General features: G+C 37.5%; 1 protein-coding gene across 18 annotated transcripts in view; it reads right to left on the minus strand.

The window, feature by feature from the left end:
* The window catches only part of RAPGEF6 (Rap guanine nucleotide exchange factor 6), a 244827-nt gene that overhangs the window by 155402 nt on the left and 68443 nt on the right, over positions 1-20982 (minus strand). For 11 of the 18 annotated variants that reach the window (XR_014838754.1, XR_014838756.1, XR_014838755.1 and 8 more), the window contains one exon: positions 17101-17170. The exons of the other annotated variants lie outside the window; for them this stretch is intronic. Coding sequence is in view for 7 of the 11 variants with exons in the window: in XM_021085411.2 (XP_020941070.2) it covers positions 17101-17170 (70 nt within the window). In the remaining 4 variants the exon portion in view is untranslated. The remainder of the gene's footprint in view (positions 1-17100; positions 17171-20982) is intronic. 18 annotated transcript variants of the gene reach the window in all.

The following is a 20982-nucleotide window of genomic DNA, read 5'->3' on the forward strand; positions in this document are numbered from 1 at the left end:
TTTACTTACACTGTCTCCCCGCCATAACGCTTTGAAGATAAGCACCAGTCTACAAAGTTTGCAAATGCTAAATTCTTGTGTTTTATGGCCTCTTCAAAATACTCACTAAGTTTAGTTAAGACAGAGATCTTAAAACAGGATGCATAGCTGCTATACCATGTAATAGTTAACCAATGTACTTTTAACACTGTAATGTAATCTATAGTGAAAAACTGTCTATATAATCAACCACTGTTGCCAATAAAGTTTGAGCAGTCCAGCGCCCTCAAAGAAGGGACAAAGAGGCTGTCTCCATGTTGTACATTCGCCGACGCTGTATCCCTCTCCAATAGGGAAGTGCACGCTCCCTGGCCGCCGGAGCTGGCCTCCGGCACCTGTGAACATTTTCAATGTGCAGATGTGAATCCTTTTCAACTTCTGGAGAATTTCCTTTGCACATAACTTTAAATATTAGTTCTTTTTCACTGATTTTTCTTTCCTGGGACTCTAAAACTACAAAAGTTATCCCTCCATTGCCCTGTCTTTAATTTCCACTATTTTCTCTAACACTTTCTCCAACTTTGAGAGTGATATAAACACTGTGTAAAGGCCTAAGCTTAAGGTACACAACAATGTTGATACACTTACATATTAGAAATCATTACCACCGCAGCTTTAGGTCTAATAGGTCACATAATCACCATTTCAATATTGTAGTGAGAAGGTTTAAGATCTGTAATCTTAGCAACTTTCAAATATACAACAAAGTATTTCTTACACTTTTACTTCATTCTTTATACAACAAAGTATTTCTTACACTTTTACTTCATTCTTTGTGTCATTTTCATTCATTTGGTTCTTTTTCTGCCTTTCTTCGATGTAACATTAAATTTTCATTTGGGTCTATTCTCCCTGAGGCGTTTTGTAATTTACTGGTTTCTAAGATTTTTTTTCCTTTGTATTCCATTTCTTTATTAAGTTTATACTCCTTTTACTCCACTTTTTTCTGCCCATTTTCTTTTCTTGGTTTTTAAATTTCTGATTCTACATTTAAAAAAATATCTTTGACTGGTTGATTGAATACATTAAACTGTCTAGAGTGTGGCCACAGTTTCAATTTTCATGACTGTTTTTCTAAGGTAGAGAGGAAATTTTCTCAGTTGATATGTAATAATTCTCATTTTATTTTATTTTTGTAGAAGTAATTCTTCCCCGCCCCCCTCCTTTTTAGGGCCATACCTGCAGCATACAGAAATTCCCAGGCTAGGGGTTTAATTGGAACTTATAGCTGCCGGCCTATGCCACAATCATAGCAACACCAGATCCAAGCCACATCTGTGACCTACACCACACCTCATGGCAACTCCGGATCCTTAACCCACTAAGCAAGGCTGGGGATTGAACCTGCATCCTCATGGATACTAACTGGGTTCATTAACCACTGATCCACAAGGGGAACTCCTCATTTTATTTTTATAATGCCTATATAGAGGTTTATCAATCTTCCTTTTTTATCCTTTTGTGGTGTTAGAAGGTTTTAAAAAATTCCTACTTTAAAAGCACTTCTTGAGCAAGGATCAAGAGAGTGGAGGAATAAGACATGCCACTCACCTTCTCCCACAAATACATAAAAGAAAAAAAGAAACCCATCTACATGCAGAACGATTCACACAGAACATCTACTGAATGCTGGCGGATCTTAGACCTCCATAAATGGCAACAAACACTCCACATAACTGGGAAGGACAACAGGAAAAAAAAAAGTGAGAAGAGAGAGAGAGAGAAAAAAAACGAATCAGGACAAGACCGGAACTCCTTAGAGGGATCAGTTAAAGTGGAAAAGAACCACACCGTGGGAAACCACCTAACCAACAGGGGATCAAAGTTTTGGAGAATAGCTCAGCAGATGGACTGAGGAGGGTGAGAGCCACAAATATCATCTGCTCCACTGCCCCCAGACACCGGGTTTGGGGCTGGGCACTGAGACTCAGGCTCTGGAGTCAGTTCCAGGGAGAGGACTAGTGTTGGCTGTGAGGAGACAGACTGAGGGGCTACAGCGCAGGGCGCCACAAGCTGGGGAGCCGAGCGCCATAGCCCAGGGAAACTTGGAGGAGGTCTGCACCTGCAGGAGAAGCAAAGTGCCATAACTGGGGAGGGCAAGAGGAGGCACTGGGTGGAGACTGCCATAGGAATATCTTTCCTTGCACACGCATGGACTCTCAGAGGGTGGGGGGACTCTGGTGCAGGCTGCAGGGAATAAGGCACCACTTGCATGGACTACAGGTGGCGGGGCAATTCTTCTGTGGGCTAAGGACAGTGGAGGGCTGAGTGCAGCATGGTGTCTCTTGTGTGGTCTACAGGCAGCAGGGGCAAACCACAGCAATCATCTCAGACACCAGAGGGAGGTGTGGCCTGCCACCACTAGGGGTCTGAAAACTGGCCCCAGGCACCTCAGAGGTTGACAAAGAAGAGGGCATTGCAACCGAGCACCACTCCTTTTTGATCTCACTCCCCTTTTAGGATACATCTGCCATGCTGCTGCCACTTCCAAACACTCTGGGCAAAATCTACTCCTGCCTGACCACTGTCACTTCCCAGGGCCCTGCAACTAGGAGCTGTCTTCACCATCTTCTCATGGGTCCTTCCCACTGTTAAGGGCCCAACAACCAGGCACTAGCTACTAGCCCTGCCCACTGCCTCCATCTCCCTGGAAGCATCCGTAGCACCCTAAAAAGTAAGCTCTCACAAAAGACCCAGGGGTGCTCTCACATATAAACTGCCCTCCAAGACTACAGTAGTTGTTTTCCTTAAACTCATAGAGTAAGAAATATATAAGCAAAATGAAGACGCTCAGCAACCAATTCTCCTGTTAAAAGAACAGGAGAATTCACTTCAAGGAGCAAACAATGAAACGGACCTATGCAGTCTAAGTTCAAAAAGGAGATAGTAAAAATACCGAAGGAATTAAGAGCAAATATGAAGGAATTAAGAGCAGATACGCACAGTAATGTAGAATACTTGAGAAAGGAACTAGAAAATATAAGAAGGAGCCAAGAAAAATTAGAAAATTCATTTGCAGGAGTTCCCATCATGGCTCAAAGGTTAACAAACCCAACTAGTATCCATGAGGATGTGGGTTCAATCCCCTGGCCTTGATCAGTGGGTTAAGATCCAGAGTTGCCATGAGCTGTGGTTTAGGTCATAGAGGCAGCTACAATCCAGCTATATGGCATTGGCCAGCAGTTTTAGCTCTGATTCAACCCCTATCCTGGGAACTTCCATATGTTGTGGGTGAGGCCCTAAAAGTACAAAAAGGAAAAAGAAAATAAGAGAAAAGAATGCATTTGCAGAGACGCAAGCTGAGTTAAAGGCACTCAAGGGCAGAATGAATAAGGCAGAGAAATGAATAAGTGACTTGGAATACAGAATAATGGAAATGACCCAATCAGGACAGCAGACAGAAAATCAAATGAAAAAACATGAAAACAACATAAAAGATTTATGGGATAATATAAAGCAGGCCAATTTATGCATAACAGAGATTCCAGAAGGAGAAGAAAATGAAAAGGGGAATGAAAATATATTTGAAGAAATTATGGCTGAAAACTTTCCAAATCTAAAGGAAACATATCAAGATACAGGAAGCACAGAGGGCCCCAAACAAGTTGAACCTAAATAGGCCCACACAAACACATATCATCATAAAAATGGCTAAAGTTAGGAGTTCCCAACATGGCTCAATGGAAACAAATCCGACTGGTAACCATGAGGACATGTGTTTGATCCCTGACCTCACTCAGTGGGTTGGGGATCTGGAGTTGCAGGGGCTGTGGCGTAGGCTGGCAAGTGCAGCTCCAATTTGACCCTTAGCCTGGGAACCTCCATATGCCATGAGTGTGGCCATAAAAGACAAGAAAAAAAAAAAAAAAAAGGCCAAAGTTAAAGCTAAAGAGAAGATTCTAAAGGCAGCAAGAGAAAAACAGTTAATTATAAGGGAACCCCCATAAGGCTATTGGCTGATTTCTCTACAGAAATACTACAGGCCAGAAGACAGTGCCAAGATATATTCAAAGTTCTAAAAGGGAAAAATTTGCAACCTAGAATATTCTACCCAGTAAGAATATCATTTAAAATAGGAGTAATAAAGATTTTCTCCGACAAACAAAAACTAAGAGTACAGCAATACTAAACCCATTCTAAAAGAAATACTGAAAGACCTTCTCTAAACAAAAAAGAAGTAAGAAGAAATAGGATGGAGGAAATCACAATGAGAAAGCAATCACTTAAATAAGCCAGTATACAGATCTAAAAGGCAAAAACAACAACAACAAAAAAAAACCTTCTGTAAAACCAACAGTAGACATAAGGAACAGCAAAAAGACAAACATTCAGATGTTAAAAAAGGACTTCAAAATCATAAAATGTGGGGAAGAAAATTAAGAAAATCTAGACTTTTTTTTAAAAAAATGTGTTTGAGTCTCTATGACAATCAGGCTAAAGCAAGGAGATATAGGAAGGGGTTAACATACTTGAAAACAGCAACCACAAATCAAAACCAAACATTACATCCACAAAAACTAAAAGTGGACATAACTGTAAAAGTAAATCATCCAAAAAAAAAAAAAAAAGAAAAGAAACAAAAGAGAAACACAGATCAATGGCAAAACAAGGTTTAAAATGGCAAGAAATGCATATTTATCAATAATTAACTTAAATATCAATGGACTGAATGCAACAGACACAGAGTGGCAGATTGGAGAAAAAAACAAGAGCCTACAATATGCTGTCTACAAGAGACTCACCTTAGGACAAAATACTCATATAAATTGAAAGTGAGGGCATGGAAAAAGATATTTCATGCAAAGGGAAGAGCCAGGAAAGCAGGAATTGCAATACTCCTATCAGAAAAAATATACTTTAAAACAAAGGCCATAAAGACAGACAATGAAGGAGTTTCCACTGTGGCTCAGTGGAAGAGAATCTGAGTAGGATCCATGAGGATGCAGGTTTGATCTCTGGCCTTGCTCAGTGGGTTAAGGATCTAGTTGTGTAGGTCACAGAGATGGCTTGGATCTAGTGTGGCTGTGGCTGTGGCATAGGCCAGTGGCTACAGCTCCAATTCAATCCCTAGCCTGGGAACCTCCATATGCCACTAGTGTGGCCCTAAAAAGACAAAAAAAAAAAAAAAAAAAAAAAGACGAAGGACACTATTTAATGATAAAAGGATCCACTCTAGAGGAAGTTATTATAATTGTCAATATCTATGCCCCTAATATAGGACCACCAAGATACATGCAACAAACACTAACAGACATAAAAGGAGAAATTGATGGGAATACAATAATAGTGGGAGACTTTAATACCCCACGCACATCAATGGGCAGATCCTCTAGACAGAAAATGAATGAGGCAACAGAAATCATAAATAACACAACAGAAAAGTTATACTTAATTGATATTTTCAGGACATTACACTCAAAAAATCAGAATATATGTTCTTTTCAAGTGCACATGGCACATTCTCAAGGACTGACCAACATACTGGGGCACAAAACTAACCTCAATAAATTTAAGAGTATAGAAATCATTTCCAGTATCTTCTCTGACCACAATGGCATAAAACTAGAAATCAACCACAAGAAAAGAAATGAGAAAAAACTGACTACGTGGAGACTAAACAACATGCTACTACAAAAAACCAAATGGGTCCACAAGGAAGTCCAAAGGGAAGTTAAAAAAAAACCTCCAAAAAAAAAAAACAAAAAACCTCCAGACAAGTGATGTTGAAAACACAACCATTCAAAACCTATGTAGGAGCAGCCCTAGAAAAGGCAAAAAGACAAACAAAAAACAAAATCTATGGGATGCTGCAAAAGCAGTGCTTAGAGGGAAGTTCACAGCAATACAGGCCTTTCTAAGGAAAGACAAATCTCAAATCGACAACCCAACACCTAAAAGAATTAGAAAAAGAACAAACAAAACCTTAAATACGCAGAAGGAAGGAAATCATAAAGCTCAGAGAGGAAATCTATAAAGTGGAGATTCAAAAAACAATAGAGAAAAAAATCCAGAGCTGGATCTTTGAAAGGGTAAACAAAATTGATAAACTTCTGGCCAGACTCACCAAGAAAAGGAGAGGAAGAATTCAAGCAAAACAAGAAATGAAAAAGGAGAAATCTCAATGGATACTGAAGCAATTCAAAAAACCTTAAGAGAATACTATGAAAAATTATACACCAACACATGTGACAATCTACAAAAAATTAGCGACTTTCTAGAGACTTACAGCCTGGCAAAACTGAATCAAGAAAAAATAGATCAATCGAACAGACTGATCACTAGAAATCAAATTGAGTATGTAATAAAAACACTCCCTACAAACAAAAGTCCAGGACAAGATGGCTTCACAGGCAAATTCTACCAAACACACAAAGAAAAACTTATACCCATCCTTAAACTTTTCTAAAAGGTTGAAGGAACACTCCCCTAAAGACATTCTATGAAGCCACCATCACCCTAATTGTAAAACCAAAGATACTACCCTAAAAAAGAAAATTATAGGCCAAAATCTTTGATGAATGTAGACACAAAAATTCTCAACAAAATTTTAGCCACCCGAACGCAACAACACATAAAAAAGATCATACAGCATGACCAAGTAGGATTTATCCCAAGTTCACAACCATGGTTCAACATACGCAAATCAATGTCATACACCACATTAACAAAAGAAAAGTCAAAAACCACATGATCATCTCAACAGATGCAGAAAAAAACATTTGACAAAAATCCAACATCCATTCAGGATAAAAACTTACCAAAGTGGGCAGAGGGAACACTTTAACATAATAAAAGCCATTTATGACAAACCCACAGCCAATATAACACTCAATGGGGAATAGCTGAAAGCCTTCCTGCTAAGATGTGGAACAGGACAAGGATGCCCACTCTCACCATTTTTATTCAACACAGTATTGAAAGTCCTAGCCACAGCAACCAAACAAAAGAAGTAAAAGTATCCAAATTGGAAGAGAAGAGGTAAAACTGTCACTCTATGCAGATGACATGATACTATACATAGAAAATCTAGGGGAGTTCCCGTCGTGGCGCAGTGGTTAACGAATCCGACTAGGAACCATGAGGTTGCGGGTTCGATCCCTGGCCTTGCTCAGTAGGTTAAGGATCCGGCGTTGCCGTGAGCTGTGGTGTACGTTGCAGATGTGGCTCGGATCCCACGTTGCTGTGGCTCTGGCACAGGCTGTTGGCTACAGCTCCGATTTGACCCCTAGCCTGGGAACCTCCATATGCCGCGGGAGCGGCCCAAGAAATAGCAACAACAGCAACAACAACAACAACAGACAAAAAAGACAAAAGACAAAAGACAAAAAAAAAAAAAGAAAATCTAAGGACTCCACACAAAAACTACTCCAACTGATCAATGAATTCAGCAAAGAAGCAGATACAAGATTAACATTCAGAAATCAGTGGTATTTCTGTATACTAAAAACAAAATATTAGAAAAAGAATATAAAAATACCTTTTAAAATTGCAAGCCAAAAAATTAAAATACCTAGGAATAAACCTAAGTAAGAAGGTGAAAGATTTATATGCTGAGAACTATAAAACATTAATCAAGGAAATTAAAGAGGATACAAAGAAATGGAAAGATATCCATGCTCCTGGACTGGAAGAATTAATACTGTTAAAATGGCTATATTAGGAGTTCCCGTCGTGGCGCAGTGGTTAACGAATCCGACTAGGAACCATGAGGTTGCGGGTTCGATCCCTGCCCTTGCTCAGTGAGTTAACGATCCGGCGTTGCCGTGAGCTGTGGTGTAGGTCGCAGACTCGGCTTGGATCCCACGTTGCTGTGGCTCTGGCGTAGGCTGTTGGCTACAGCTCCGATTTGACCCCTAGCCTGGGAATCTCCATATGTCACAGGAGCGGCCCAAGAAATAGCAAAAAGACAAAATAAGTAAATAAATAAATAAAATGGCTATATTGCCCAAAGCAATCTACAGATTCAATGCCATTGCATCAAACTGCTCATGACATTCTTTCACAGAACTATTAGAACAAACAATCCAAAAATTTATATAGAACCATAAAAGACCCAGAATTGCCGAAGCAATCCTGAGGACAAAAAACCAAGCAGGAGGAGTTCCCATCGTGGCTCAGTGGTTAACTAAACCCGACTAGCATCCATGAGGATGCGGGTTTGATCCCTGGTCTTGTACAGTGAGTTAAGGACCTGGTGTTGCCATGAGCTGTGCTGTAGGTTGCAGACATGGTGTAGATCCCTCATTGCTCTGGCTATGGCATAGGCCAGCGGCTACATCTCTGATTGGACTCCTAACCTGGGAACTTCCACATGCTTCAAGTGCAGCCTTCTAAAAAGACAAAACACACACACACACACACACACACACACACACACACACACGCACCAAAAAAAAAAAAAACAAAAACAAACAAACAAAAAAAACACCAAGCAGGAGGCATAACTCTCCCAGACTTCAGGCAATATTACAAATCTACAGTAATCAAGACAGTATGGTATTGGTACAGAAACAGACATACAGACCAATGGAACAAAATAGAGAACCCAAAAATAAACCCAGACACCTATGGTCAATTAATCTTTGACAAAGGAGGCAAGAATATAAAATGGGAAAAGGATGGTCTCTTCAGCAAGTGGTGTTGGGAAAACTGGACAGATGCATGTAAATCAATGAAACTGGAACACACCCTCACACTGTGCACAAAAATAAACTCAAAATGGCTTAAAGTCTTAAACATAAGAGAAGACAGCATCAAAACTCCTAGAAGAGAACACAGGCAAAACATTCTCTGACATCAACCATACAAATATTTTCTTTGGTCTTTCAAGGCAACAGAAATAAAAACGAAAATGAACCAACAGGACCTAATCAAACTGACAAGCTTTTGCACAGCAAAGGAAACATAAAACAAAAAGACAACCTACCAAATGGGAGAAAATAGTTTCAACGATGCAACTAACAAGGGCTTAATCTCTAAAATGTACAAACAACTTATACAACTCAACAGAAAAAAAAAAAGCATCAACCCAATGGAAAAATAAGCAGAAGAACTGAAGACATTTCTCCAAAGACGACAGAGGGATGGCCAAAAGGCACATCAAAAAATACTCAACATCACTAACTATTAAAGAAATGCAAATAAAAACTACAATTAGATACCACCTCACACCAGAATGGCCATCATTAACAAGCCAACAAATAAAAGATGAGGTGTGGAGAATGCACAAAAGTGCATTCCCTGCACTGTTGGTGGGAATGTAAACTGGTACAACCACTGTGGAAAACAATATGGAGGTACCTCAGAAAACTAAATGTAGAACTACCATATGACCCAGAAATCCCACTCTTGGGCATATATCCAGACAAAACTTTCCTTGAAAAAGACACATGCACCCGTATGTTCACTGCGGCACTATTCACAATAGCAAAGACATGGAAACAACCTAAATGTCCATCATCAGATGGGTTAAGAAGATATGGTATATATATATATACACAATGGAATACTACTCAGCTATAAAGTGAACAAAAGAATGTCATCTGTAGCAACATGGATCGAACTAGAGATTCCCGTACCAAGTGAAGTAATAAATCAGAAAGTCAAATGCTATATGATATCAATTATATCTGGAATCTAATATACAACACAAATGAACCTAACTTTAGAAAAGAAACAAACTCATGGACATAGAAAACAGGCTTATGGTTGCCAAGGGGAAGAGGAGGGAGTAGGATGGACTGGGAGTTTGGGGTTAGTAGATGCCAACTATTGCATCTGGAGTAGATAAGCAAGGAGATCCTGCTGTATAGCACAGGGAACTATAACCAATTGCTTGTGATGGAACATGATGGAAGATAATATGACAAAAAGAATGTATATATATTTTGTATGACTGGGTCACTTTGCTGTACAGCAGAAACTGACATAACATTGTAAATCAACTGCAATAGAAAAAATAACATCTTGGAGTTCCCGTCGTGGCGCAGTGGTTAATGAATCCGACTAGGAACCATGAGGTTGCAGGTTCGGTCCCTGCCCTTGCTCAGTGGGTTAACGATCCGGCGTTGCCCTGAGCTGTGGTGTAGGCTGCAGACGAGGCTCGGATCCCGCGTTGCTGTGGCTCTGGCGTAGGCCGGTGGCTACAGCTCCGATTCAACCCCTAGCCTGGGAACCTCCATATGCCTCGGGAGCGGCCCAAGAAATAGCAACAACAACAACAAAAAAGACAAAAGCCAAAAAAAAAAAAAAAAAAAAAAATTGAAAAAAAAATAAATAAAAGAAAAAATAACATCTTAAACAACTTTTTAAAAAAGCACTTCTTTTGTCAAATACTTTAAAGCACATAAATTTTAGAAAACATTTTTTTTTTCTTTTGCTAGTGGAAGGAGAGATTCTAAGACCCTGATCTTGTGTTCACTTTGGCTTGAGGAACCTAAAACTTACGAATGTACTTCTTTGGCACTTAAATGCCAAAGGGAGCTTGTTTTCTGTTTACCTTTTTTGTTAACCCAAAGCTACACACTTAAATAACTACTCTAAAAATTATTCATAATTTGAAATAACTTCACTACAGTCCCTATTCTGTCATACACACACATATTTACTTTTAAGCCTACTATGGAATTAGTCTTCCTGGCAGTGCAAATCAACCTTAGGTCCATTTGGTAGCTTCCATTTTCAGTGTTTTCTATAGATCTGGTTTGGTGGCCTTTGCTTATCACAAAGCCTTTCTGAGGGTTGGAAATAGAGATGGGTGTGAGAAAGAAAATACTGGAAACTGGTGGTTTCTCTTTTTATATACAATTTTTTCAAGTTTGAGCATCTTGAAGTTATGTTGTGAGCGTGGTTTGTGTGTAGATTTCTTACACCCTTATTGCACTCCTGCCTTGTTTCCTGAAATATTGGGAGTCAGGTGACTAAGTGGTTACATTGTCTCCAAGCTACCCAGAAGAAGTAAGATTTAAAAGTTTAATTAAAACAATGGGAATTCCCATCATGACTCAGTCTTTAAGGAACCCGACTAGTAACCATGAGGTTGTGGGTTCGATCCCTGGCCTTGCTCAGTGGGTTAAGGATCTGGAGTTGCTGAGAGCTATGGTATAGGTCACAAACGCAGCTCGGATCCCGTGCTGCTGTGGCGTAGGCTTGCGGCTTACAGCTCCAATTTGACCCCTCACCTGGGAACCTCCATATGCCACAGGTGCACCCCCGTGCCCCCACCCCGGGCAAAAAACCCAAACTAACAAATAAAAAACCAATGAACTAATAAAATTCTATAATGCAATACAGGCTTTAAAAGTTCAATAATCTTGTCATAGGAAAGTTTTTCCAATAAGTATTACCCTAAACTAAAAAAATCCTAAGGGGAAAAAAACTAAGTTAAAAAAAAAAAAAACTGAAACAAAATTCACTTTAGATTAAAACAAAATGATAAACAACTTCTTATAAACAAGTCTCGTTTACATAATAATACAATGTTCTCATGAATAAGGAATAATCCAAATAGACAAGTGAGCAAGAGAAATGAATGACAGTAAGAAAAATAAATCTCTCACAAAGCATCTGAGAATATGTACAAGTAAGTTAAAATAAGATTATTCCTTACAATGCATCAGATTAAGGAAACTAACCTATCTGGTGAGGTGTTTAGAAACAAGCATTCCCAATCACCAGTGGAGTTACTCAAATTTGTAGAAATACATACACAATAAAGCCATTTAGTAGAACTTATCAAAATAGTACATGTCACTTATATAAACATATGTATCTTTAGACCAAGCATTTTTATTAATTTTAAATAATTTCACCTAAAAAATACACTGAGGTATCACAGATTTGTACTGGTACAAAATCTTCAGTACAATTTTGTATTTCAAAGACATCCTTTGAAATACAAAATAAAATACAAAAAAAACCAAAAAAACAAAAACAGACAAAAAAAATGAAAACAAGATTGCTCAATATGGTGGACTGAAAAGAAAGTCCTTCAGGAGTTCCCGTCGTGGCGCAGTGGTTAACGAATCCGACTAGGAACCGTGAGGTTGCGGGTTCGATCCCTGCCCTTGCTCAGTGGGTTAACGATCCGGCGTTGCCGTGAGCTGTGGTGTAGGTTGCAGACTCGGCTCGGATCCCGCGTTGCTGTGGCCCTGGCGTAGGCCGGTGGCTACAGCTCCGATTCAACCCCTAGCCTGGGAACCTCCATATGCCTCGGGAGCGGCCCAAGAAATAGCAACAACAACAACAAAAAAAGACAAAAGACAAAAGACAAAAAAAAAAAAAAAAAAAAAAAAAAGGTCCTTCAAAAATAAAAAGCTTAAAATTACTTTGGATTATTTTTTCCTATAATTCATAAAGCATTTTTAATTATGGTGATGGTCAATAAAATGGTTTTGGAATTTTAAAAATTACCAATCATAAATATATACGTAACGTAATTTTTTTGGCAATTTATAAAATCTTATATACAGTTTTTTTTTTTTCCTGAAACATTTGGGTATAAACTGAAGACAGTGATTCTGGACCCTAAAATATGTCAACTTGTATTTCCTAAAAACAAAGACTTTGTCTTACATAACCACAGTATAATTATCAAAATCAGGATATATATCGAATCCATATTGTGTTCAAATTTCATCAACTGTGCTAACATTATTTATAGCTACACCCCTCTCCAGTATCCAAGATTTAATACAAGATCAAGCATTGTATTTAGTTAAATTTATTTTTCTTCTTCAATATGGAAGAGTTCCTCAGTCTTTCTGTGACATTTCTTGACACTGGGATATTTAAAGAGTATAAGCCAGCAATTTGGAGAATGTCTTCCATTTGGTTTGTCTGATATTTCCTAATCATTAGTTCCAGGCATGTGCTGCTGGCAGGAATGTTTAATTCCAAAGACATGATGTTCTATCCTTCTCAGTGCATCGTATAGGGAGAAGTATGTCAGTTTATGCCTATGTTCATGGTGGTAGCTATCATTTTTGTTACAGTGGTATTCTCCATGTTACACCATCAGAAATATGGTAATTTTTCCCTTCATAAGTGATTTGTGGAAAGATGTGATGAAACTATGTAAGTACTGTTTCTCAACAAACATTAGTTACAAGTTTTAGCATTCATTAATGATTTTCTAAATCATTACTGACAGACTTATTAGCTGGCATTTGACTGTCAGGAAGAATTTTACCTTTTCATTCACTCATACCATTAAAACCTAAAAATTCTTTTTTTTTTTTTTTTATTTTTTGGTCTTTTTGCTATTTCTTTGGGCCGCTCCTGCGGCATATGGAGGTTCCCAGGCTAGGGGTCCAATCGGAGCTGTAGCTGCCAGCCTACGCCGGAGCCACAGCAACGCAGGATCCGAGCCGCGTCTGCAACCTACACCACAGCTCAGGGCAACGCCGGATCGTTAACCCACTGAGCAAGGGCAGGGATCGAACCCGCAACCTCATGGTTCCTAGTCGGATTCGTTAACCACTGCGCCACAACGGGAACTCCTAAAAATTCTTTATTATAGAGGAGGGTACCATCAATTACTATACATTTTTATTTGGACTCTCAAAATTGTCCCAGACTTAACCAGTGGGAGTCCCTTCGATCTGGATCCTCTGTCCTTTTGCCAGGTCTAATTTTCTGAATATTTCCTTACTTTGTAAGGTAGATGACAGAAATACTTTACATTTTGATAGTGAGGTAGGATATAAGGGGCATACAAGTGTAAAATATCATTAATTATACACTTAAAATATGTGTATACGTGTATGTTAGTACCCTAGCTAGTAGTGCTTTCTACATTGTTATGGGCCAACAATTTTAAAACTGACTTATGTGTAAGTAAATATTTTGATGAAAATGAAAACCAAGTTTCTATTGTTAAAGAAAGGAGGTATAAACAAGCAAAAAGGGAAAACCAGAATAAACCCTAGGTTTTAAACACATATATAAAGAAATACAGATGTGCATATCAACGTGTGTTTGTGTGTGACTATATATACGTATTTTCAGACTGTATATACGTACTGTTCACTGAAAGGCCCTACAAACAATGAGGCACCTGAAGCAATGAAAACAACTGGCCATCAGATCTTGGTATCTAAATACTGTTCCCACTAAAAGCAAGCAGGTCTCCTTATAGAAAAGCCTAACTCCAGGTTTGGGGCAAGAAAAGTACAACTTTTCCCTTTAATTTAAAGGAAAATTAATTTAATAAGTTTATAATTAACTAAAGGCACTGAAATATACACTTGAAATGGCTAGATGGTAACTTTCATGTTAAGTGTATTTTATCACAATAAAACAAAACAAAAAAAATGTGCAGTTGACCTTAGAACAAGGCAGGGATTAATCCACATGTAATTTATAATCCACCCTCTGAATTGGTGGATTTAATCAACCAAAGACCGAGTATTACTTTAGTATTTACTATCAAAAAACATCCATATATATGTGGACTGAGCAATTCAAACCTGTTTTTCAAGGGTCAACTGTGTATGAGAACACTGCAGCACAAGTGCTATTCTTCTCCCATCAAGTATGAGAAATATAATCAATTGACAAATAAATGAGAAAGTAATACTGTATGAGGCAATTTTCTTGCCATGTCCCTCAATATATTTATTTAAATGAGAGAATTCTGACCTCAAACTGGTCAGAATGGCCATCATCAATAAGTCTACAAATAATAAATGCTGGAGAGGGCATGGAAGAAAAAGGAACCCTCCTACACCGTTGGTGGGAATTGAAACTGGTATAACCACTGTGGAAAACGATATGAAGGCTCCTTAAAAAACTAAAAATAGAGCTACCATATGATGTTGCAATCCTACTCCTGGGCATATACCTGGAGAAGACCATAATTCAAAAAGATATGCATCCCAACATTCACTGCAGCACTATTTTCAATAGCCAAGACATGGAAGCAACTTCAATGTCTATGGACAGAAGAATGGATAAAGATGTGGTATACAATGGAATATTAGGCACTGAAAAGAGTGAAAAAATGCCATTTGCAGCAACATGGATAGCACTAGAGATTATCACACTAGGTAAAACAAAGACTAATGACACATGTTATATGTGGAATCTAAAAAAAAATGACACAATTGAACTTATATACAAAACATAAATAGACCCAACAAGACATAAAAAACAAACTATGGTTACCAAAGATGAAGGAAAGGGGAGAGATAAAATTAGGAACCTGGGATTAACATACATAACACCACTACCATATATAAAGTAGATAACAAGGACCTAATGCATGGCACAGGGAACTATACTCAATATTTTATAATAACTTAGAAGGGAAAAGAACATGAAAAATGTAGATATATATGGATATATAACTGAATCACTCTGCTGTACACCTGAAGTAACACAACAGTATAAATTAACTTCAACAGGAGTTCCCGTCGTGGCTCAGTGGTTAGCGAATCCAACTAGGAACCATGAGGTTGCAGGTTCAATTCCTGGCCTTGCTTGGGTTAAGGATCTGGCATTGCCATGAGCTGTGGTGTAGGTCGCAGTCGAGGCTTGGATCCCGTGTTGCTGTGGCTCTGGCAAAGGCCAGCAGCTACAGCTCTGATTAGACCCCTAGCCTGGGAGCCTCCATATGCCATGGGTGTGGCCCTAAAGACCAAAAAAAAAAAAAGATTAACTTCAATAAGAGAGAGTTCTGAGGCCTTGATAGACACGTCATGTATAACAACACTTAAAGAAAATAAACATAAAACAATACATAGTCCAAGCCCTGAAAAAACTTGAAGGCAAGTAACATTTACTGAATACTTACTATGAAGCTGGCACTCTGCAATACTATGGAAGACACAACAGAATGAGAAATAATCTCTGCCTTTCAGGAGCTTAAAATCCAGTTGTTCATGTGAAATTCAGGACACTGAGCTCAATGATTTTATGTAAACGATGAAGTTTGGAGAAAACAAAACCTACTTGAAGATGCCAATCTGACTCTAACACCATGAAAAGGAAAAGCGGTTTAGTTTTGAGGCCTGATATTAAAATGCTTCATTAAGAAGTCAACCTAATTTCTCAAATCAAATTAGATGACATAATCATCTACAAGAGATGCTAAGAGGACAAAGAGTCCATTCAGTATTAGCTATTTTCTTGTACGGTTATATCAGAACAAGGTAAAATGGAGCTGTGTTCTGAATTCTTCTAATGGCAAGGAAAAAAATGTATTATTTTGGTTTTTGTTTTTAATTGAAGTACAGTTAATTTGCAATGTGTTCAAGTCTACAGCAAAGTGATCCAATTATATATCCATGTATAACTTATTAAGATATAATTCCCTGCGCTATATAGTAAAAAAGTCTTACTTTCTAAAATTACATCAACTACCTACCTGTCTTAGGAAAAAGTAAAGGAGTACTCCTTAAATACACTATTAAACTGAAAATACTAAGATCTAAACCATTTCTTACTTGGATATAATTGTGTCTCTTTTTTCACCTCAAGTCCAGGGCAGAGAACATGGATGTTCACATTATAACTAAATTGAATCAGGAAGATTAGGGTCCCCTTCCAGAGCCCTTATCAATTAAAAATTAATTAAATTTCTGGTTTTTGCGTAAAAGAAATTACCAAGCTTGCAACATTTTTTTTTTTTTCCTTTTATAGCCATACCTGCAGCATATGGAAATTCCAAGCCAGGGGTCAAACTGGAGTGCAGCTGGGGCCTACACCACAGCAACACTGGATCTGAACCACCTCAGTGACCTACACCACAGCTTATAGCAACGCCAGATCCTTAACCCACTGAGTGAGGCCAGGGATTGAACCTGTATCCTCACAGAGACAACACTGGGTTCTTAACCAGCTGAGGCAAATTTGTAACACTTTATATACAATTATATGATATTTCAAATTCTCTCAAGGATCAGAAAAAAATTTAAGTAGAAGAAAATGTATCAAACATGGAATATGACCTGATGCTATTTAATATTTAAAATATATGAAAACTTTAGTAAAATCCTACTACATTTAAAGTTGAAACTGAAGCATATCAAAAAAATAATTCACGTTCTTTAAAGTTCTTACCACAATCATTTCTGAAGGTTCTAATACAAGACAATCACATCCTCTTTTTCCTCCAAACTGCTTACCAAAACTATAAAAACAAAAAAATAATTTTTTTAGCAGAGGTTATAAATAAAATACATCAATATAGAAAAAAAGTGAACCCTCCCAAAAACTAGATGTTAACCAAGAAATTATATTTCTACCACTTGCACAAGTAACATTTTCTTTCAAAAACAAAATGAAAACAAAAACTTGCCTTTTACTTGCCCAGATATAAGTGGTCTTAATACACAGCATTTGTTATTACTTCAAAAATCCTTCCTTTAATAACTAGTCTCTAAAACTGATTAAGTGAAAGCTATCTGCCTAATTTCAAATTCTGAACACCTATCAATATTTGAATTAAAGTAAAATCATACTACAAGAGAGTGAAGAAACACTTATGGAGTATAAAAGTAATTTTTTGAGAGTGATATTAGATAACAGATATCAAAAACTTTAGAAGTATTTACATTTGAATATATTAAAAATGTAGTAAGATACAGAAGTGATTAATTTTTAAAGATGAAAGTATTGGAGCCACTGGCTGGTTCTTTAGAAGAAATTAAAACTGCAATAGTACTAAAAGATAATTCATACATTTATATGCTCTCTATTTGGGAGAAAGATTTCTAAGTAAATCAAGAAAGATCATAAATTTTAAAAAAATCAATGGTTTCATTTAAAAGATAAACTGAATCTTTTAAAAGATGGATAATAGAAAGATATGAGACGCAAAAGGTTAACATAACATACTTAATGAGAGTGAATATAAAAGAAATTATAAAGACAATCTAAAACAGTAATAATGAAAATTATATACCATGGCCAATTAAATATTTAAATATTACAAAAATACTTTAAAAACTGTACTAGTAATGAAAGCAAACTAACAAAAAACAGACTTTGTAGAGAAATACAGAAATCACATTAAAAAAAAAAACCCACAATTTTGTTGATGGATTGAAAACAGGGCTTATGGAGTTCCCTTTGTGGCTCAGAGGAAACAAATCTGACTAGTATCCATGAGGATGCAGGTTCGATTCCCAGCCTCGCTCAGTGGGTTAAGGATCCAGTGTTGCCATAAGCTGTGGTATAGTTCACAGATGTGGCTCAGATCTGATGTTGACGTGGCTGTGGCGTAGGCCAGCGACTACAGCTCTGACTCAATCCTTAGCCTGGGACCCTCCAAATGACACAGGAGCAGCCCCAAAAAGACAAAAACAAACGAACAAAAACAAAGAAAAGAGGGCTTACTAAAAGAAGTGATTATGGCATATACTTTTACAAAGAAGCTCAATATTATAAAAATGTCAATTCTCCACAAAGTATAAGGTTACATACAAATATTAGTTTAGAGCAAAATCCTAATCAAAATCCAAAAGAAATTAATTTTGAACATAACAAAAAAAATCACTTGTTTTTTATTAAGCAACGACTTGTGTTTTTCATTTGTATTCCCCACCCCAAAACTCTTAACTCATCTAATACATAAAAAATTAAAAGCAAATTTTTAAAAAGTTTGCTTTCATTTAAGATGGAACAACAGACTAGATTTACTCTCCTACCTGAAAACACTGGAAAATAGACAAAACATATTAAACAACAGTTTCAAGAAATTGGAAAGCAGGCAGGCCAGAGTTGTGATCCCTGAGAACACAAGTTAAAAACCAGGATGACCCTTAAAATATACCAATGTTACTATGTACATGTAAGTTCCGGGTGCAGTGGGTAACGGGGGAAAGATCTTTAACATTTATAAGGCAAGGAACAGGAAACAAGGGAGCATCAGAAAGGGAGAGGAAGAGACAGAGAGTACCAGAATGTGCATAGGAGAGTATGTGGGAGTGCACCTATGTATGCTCTGGTGATCCTTAGAAAGATTCCCTTAAATCTCTGTGTAAGTACTATGAATATGTGAGAAAAAAACAATTACAAGCCAGCGTGGAAAAATCACATAATACAAGGAGCGCCGGGTAGGATCTTCAGAAGTCTATTTCCTTTGTAATGTGATAAATCAGTCCTACACTAAAGAAGTGTGGGATTCACTTAAGCAAATCTTAAAGACTCAAAATGGATTCCAATTAGCTAAACTGCATGTCACAAAGTCTAATACCACACTAAAGAAATACAACAAAAGCTGGAACCTAGCAACACAGAAGCTACAATGTCCACTGTCCAGTAAAACAAAACAAAGTTATGCAAACAGAAATATATGATCCATAACCAAAGGAAAAAAAAAATCAATAAAAACAGACCCAAGCTCAACATCACTAATTATTAGAGAAATGCAAATAAAAACTACAATGAGGTACCACCTCACACCAGTCAGAATGGCCATCACTAACAAGCCAACAAATAATAAATGCTGGACAGGGTGTGGAGAAAAGGATACCCTCCTCCACTGCTGGTGGGAATGTAAACTAGTACAATCACTATGGAAAACAATATGGAGGTACCTGAGAAACTAAATACAGAACTATCAGGTAATCCAGCAATCCCACTCCTGGGCATATATCCAGCTAAACCTTTTTTCCAAGAAGATACATGCACCCCTATGTTCACTGCAGCACTATTCACAATAGCCAAGACATGGAAACAACCTAAATGTCCATCAACAGATGACTGGATTAAGATGTGGTACACATACACAGTGGAATGCTACTCAATCACAAAAAAGAAAATAATGCCATCTGCCTTAACATGGATGAACTAGAGACTCTCATACTGAGTGAAGTAAGTCAGAAAGAGAAAGAGAAACACCATATGATATCATTTATATCTGGAATCTAATATATGGCACAAATTAACCTATCTACAGAAAAGAAAACAAACTCATGGACATGAGGAACAGACATGTGGTTGCCAAGAGGGAGGGGGAGGGAGTGGGATGGACTGGGAGTTTGGGGTTAGTAGATGCTAACTATTGCATTTGGAGTGGATAAGCAATGAGGTCCTGCTGTATAGCACAGGGAACTATATCCAATTACTTCTGATATAATATGATGGAAGATAATATGAGAAAAAGAATGTATATATACATGTACCTTGGTCACTTTGCTGTACAGCAGAAATTGACAGAACACTGTAAATCAACAATTAAAAAAAAAAAAAGAACCAGAACTGTTAGCAGTAAGAGATCAACAGACAAGAATAGTTAAACAGCTGCTTCTAGGTATGCTCCATCTGTTCAAGAAATATAAACAAACATGGAACACAATAAAGAAGGAAACATGACATATATAAAAACGACCTAGTGTAATGTTCTACCACATCACACATGTAGACATATAATTACTGGTTGTCACATTTTTTAGTAGTGCTACAAAATTACTGAGCGCTTCATGCAACATCAACTTGATAGGTCCACTATAAAGTTTCCTCTCAATTTTCCATCTATAAGTTTGAACATCCACTTTTGATCACTAAGAACACCTAAAGTGCTATTTGGGGGCTAATGAAAAAGGCATTTTATAATTCTACTGAATTTATCAGTCAGAGCACTGATATAAAGATACTTCCTCATCAACTACTTGTGTTCCCGAAATAATAATTTACACAAGGCATGAGAGAAAAGCTGCAATGAGGATTACATTATTGTATATTAAGTAAATCCAATAACTCTGTTTTTAAAAGAAACACTGGAAATAAATGAATTAAATATAAAAATATAAATATATTTTAAATATAAAATTATAAATATATAAATATACTAAAAACTGGAGTTCCCATGGTGGCTCAGTGGTTAACGAATCCAACTAAGAACCATGAGGTTGTGGATTCAATCCCTGGCCTTGCTCAGTGGGTTAAGGATCCGGCATTGCCGTGAGCTGTGGTGTAGGTCGCAGACGTGGCTCGGAT

The sequence above is a fragment of the Sus scrofa genome, chromosome 2, assembly GCF_054392235.1.
Source record: "Sus scrofa isolate SSC_HxYL_T2T_F1_AM1 chromosome 2, Sscrofa_HxYL_maternal_Yorkshire_Landrace_v2.0, whole genome shotgun sequence".
NCBI classification, from domain to species: Eukaryota; Metazoa; Chordata; class Mammalia; order Artiodactyla; family Suidae; genus Sus; species Sus scrofa.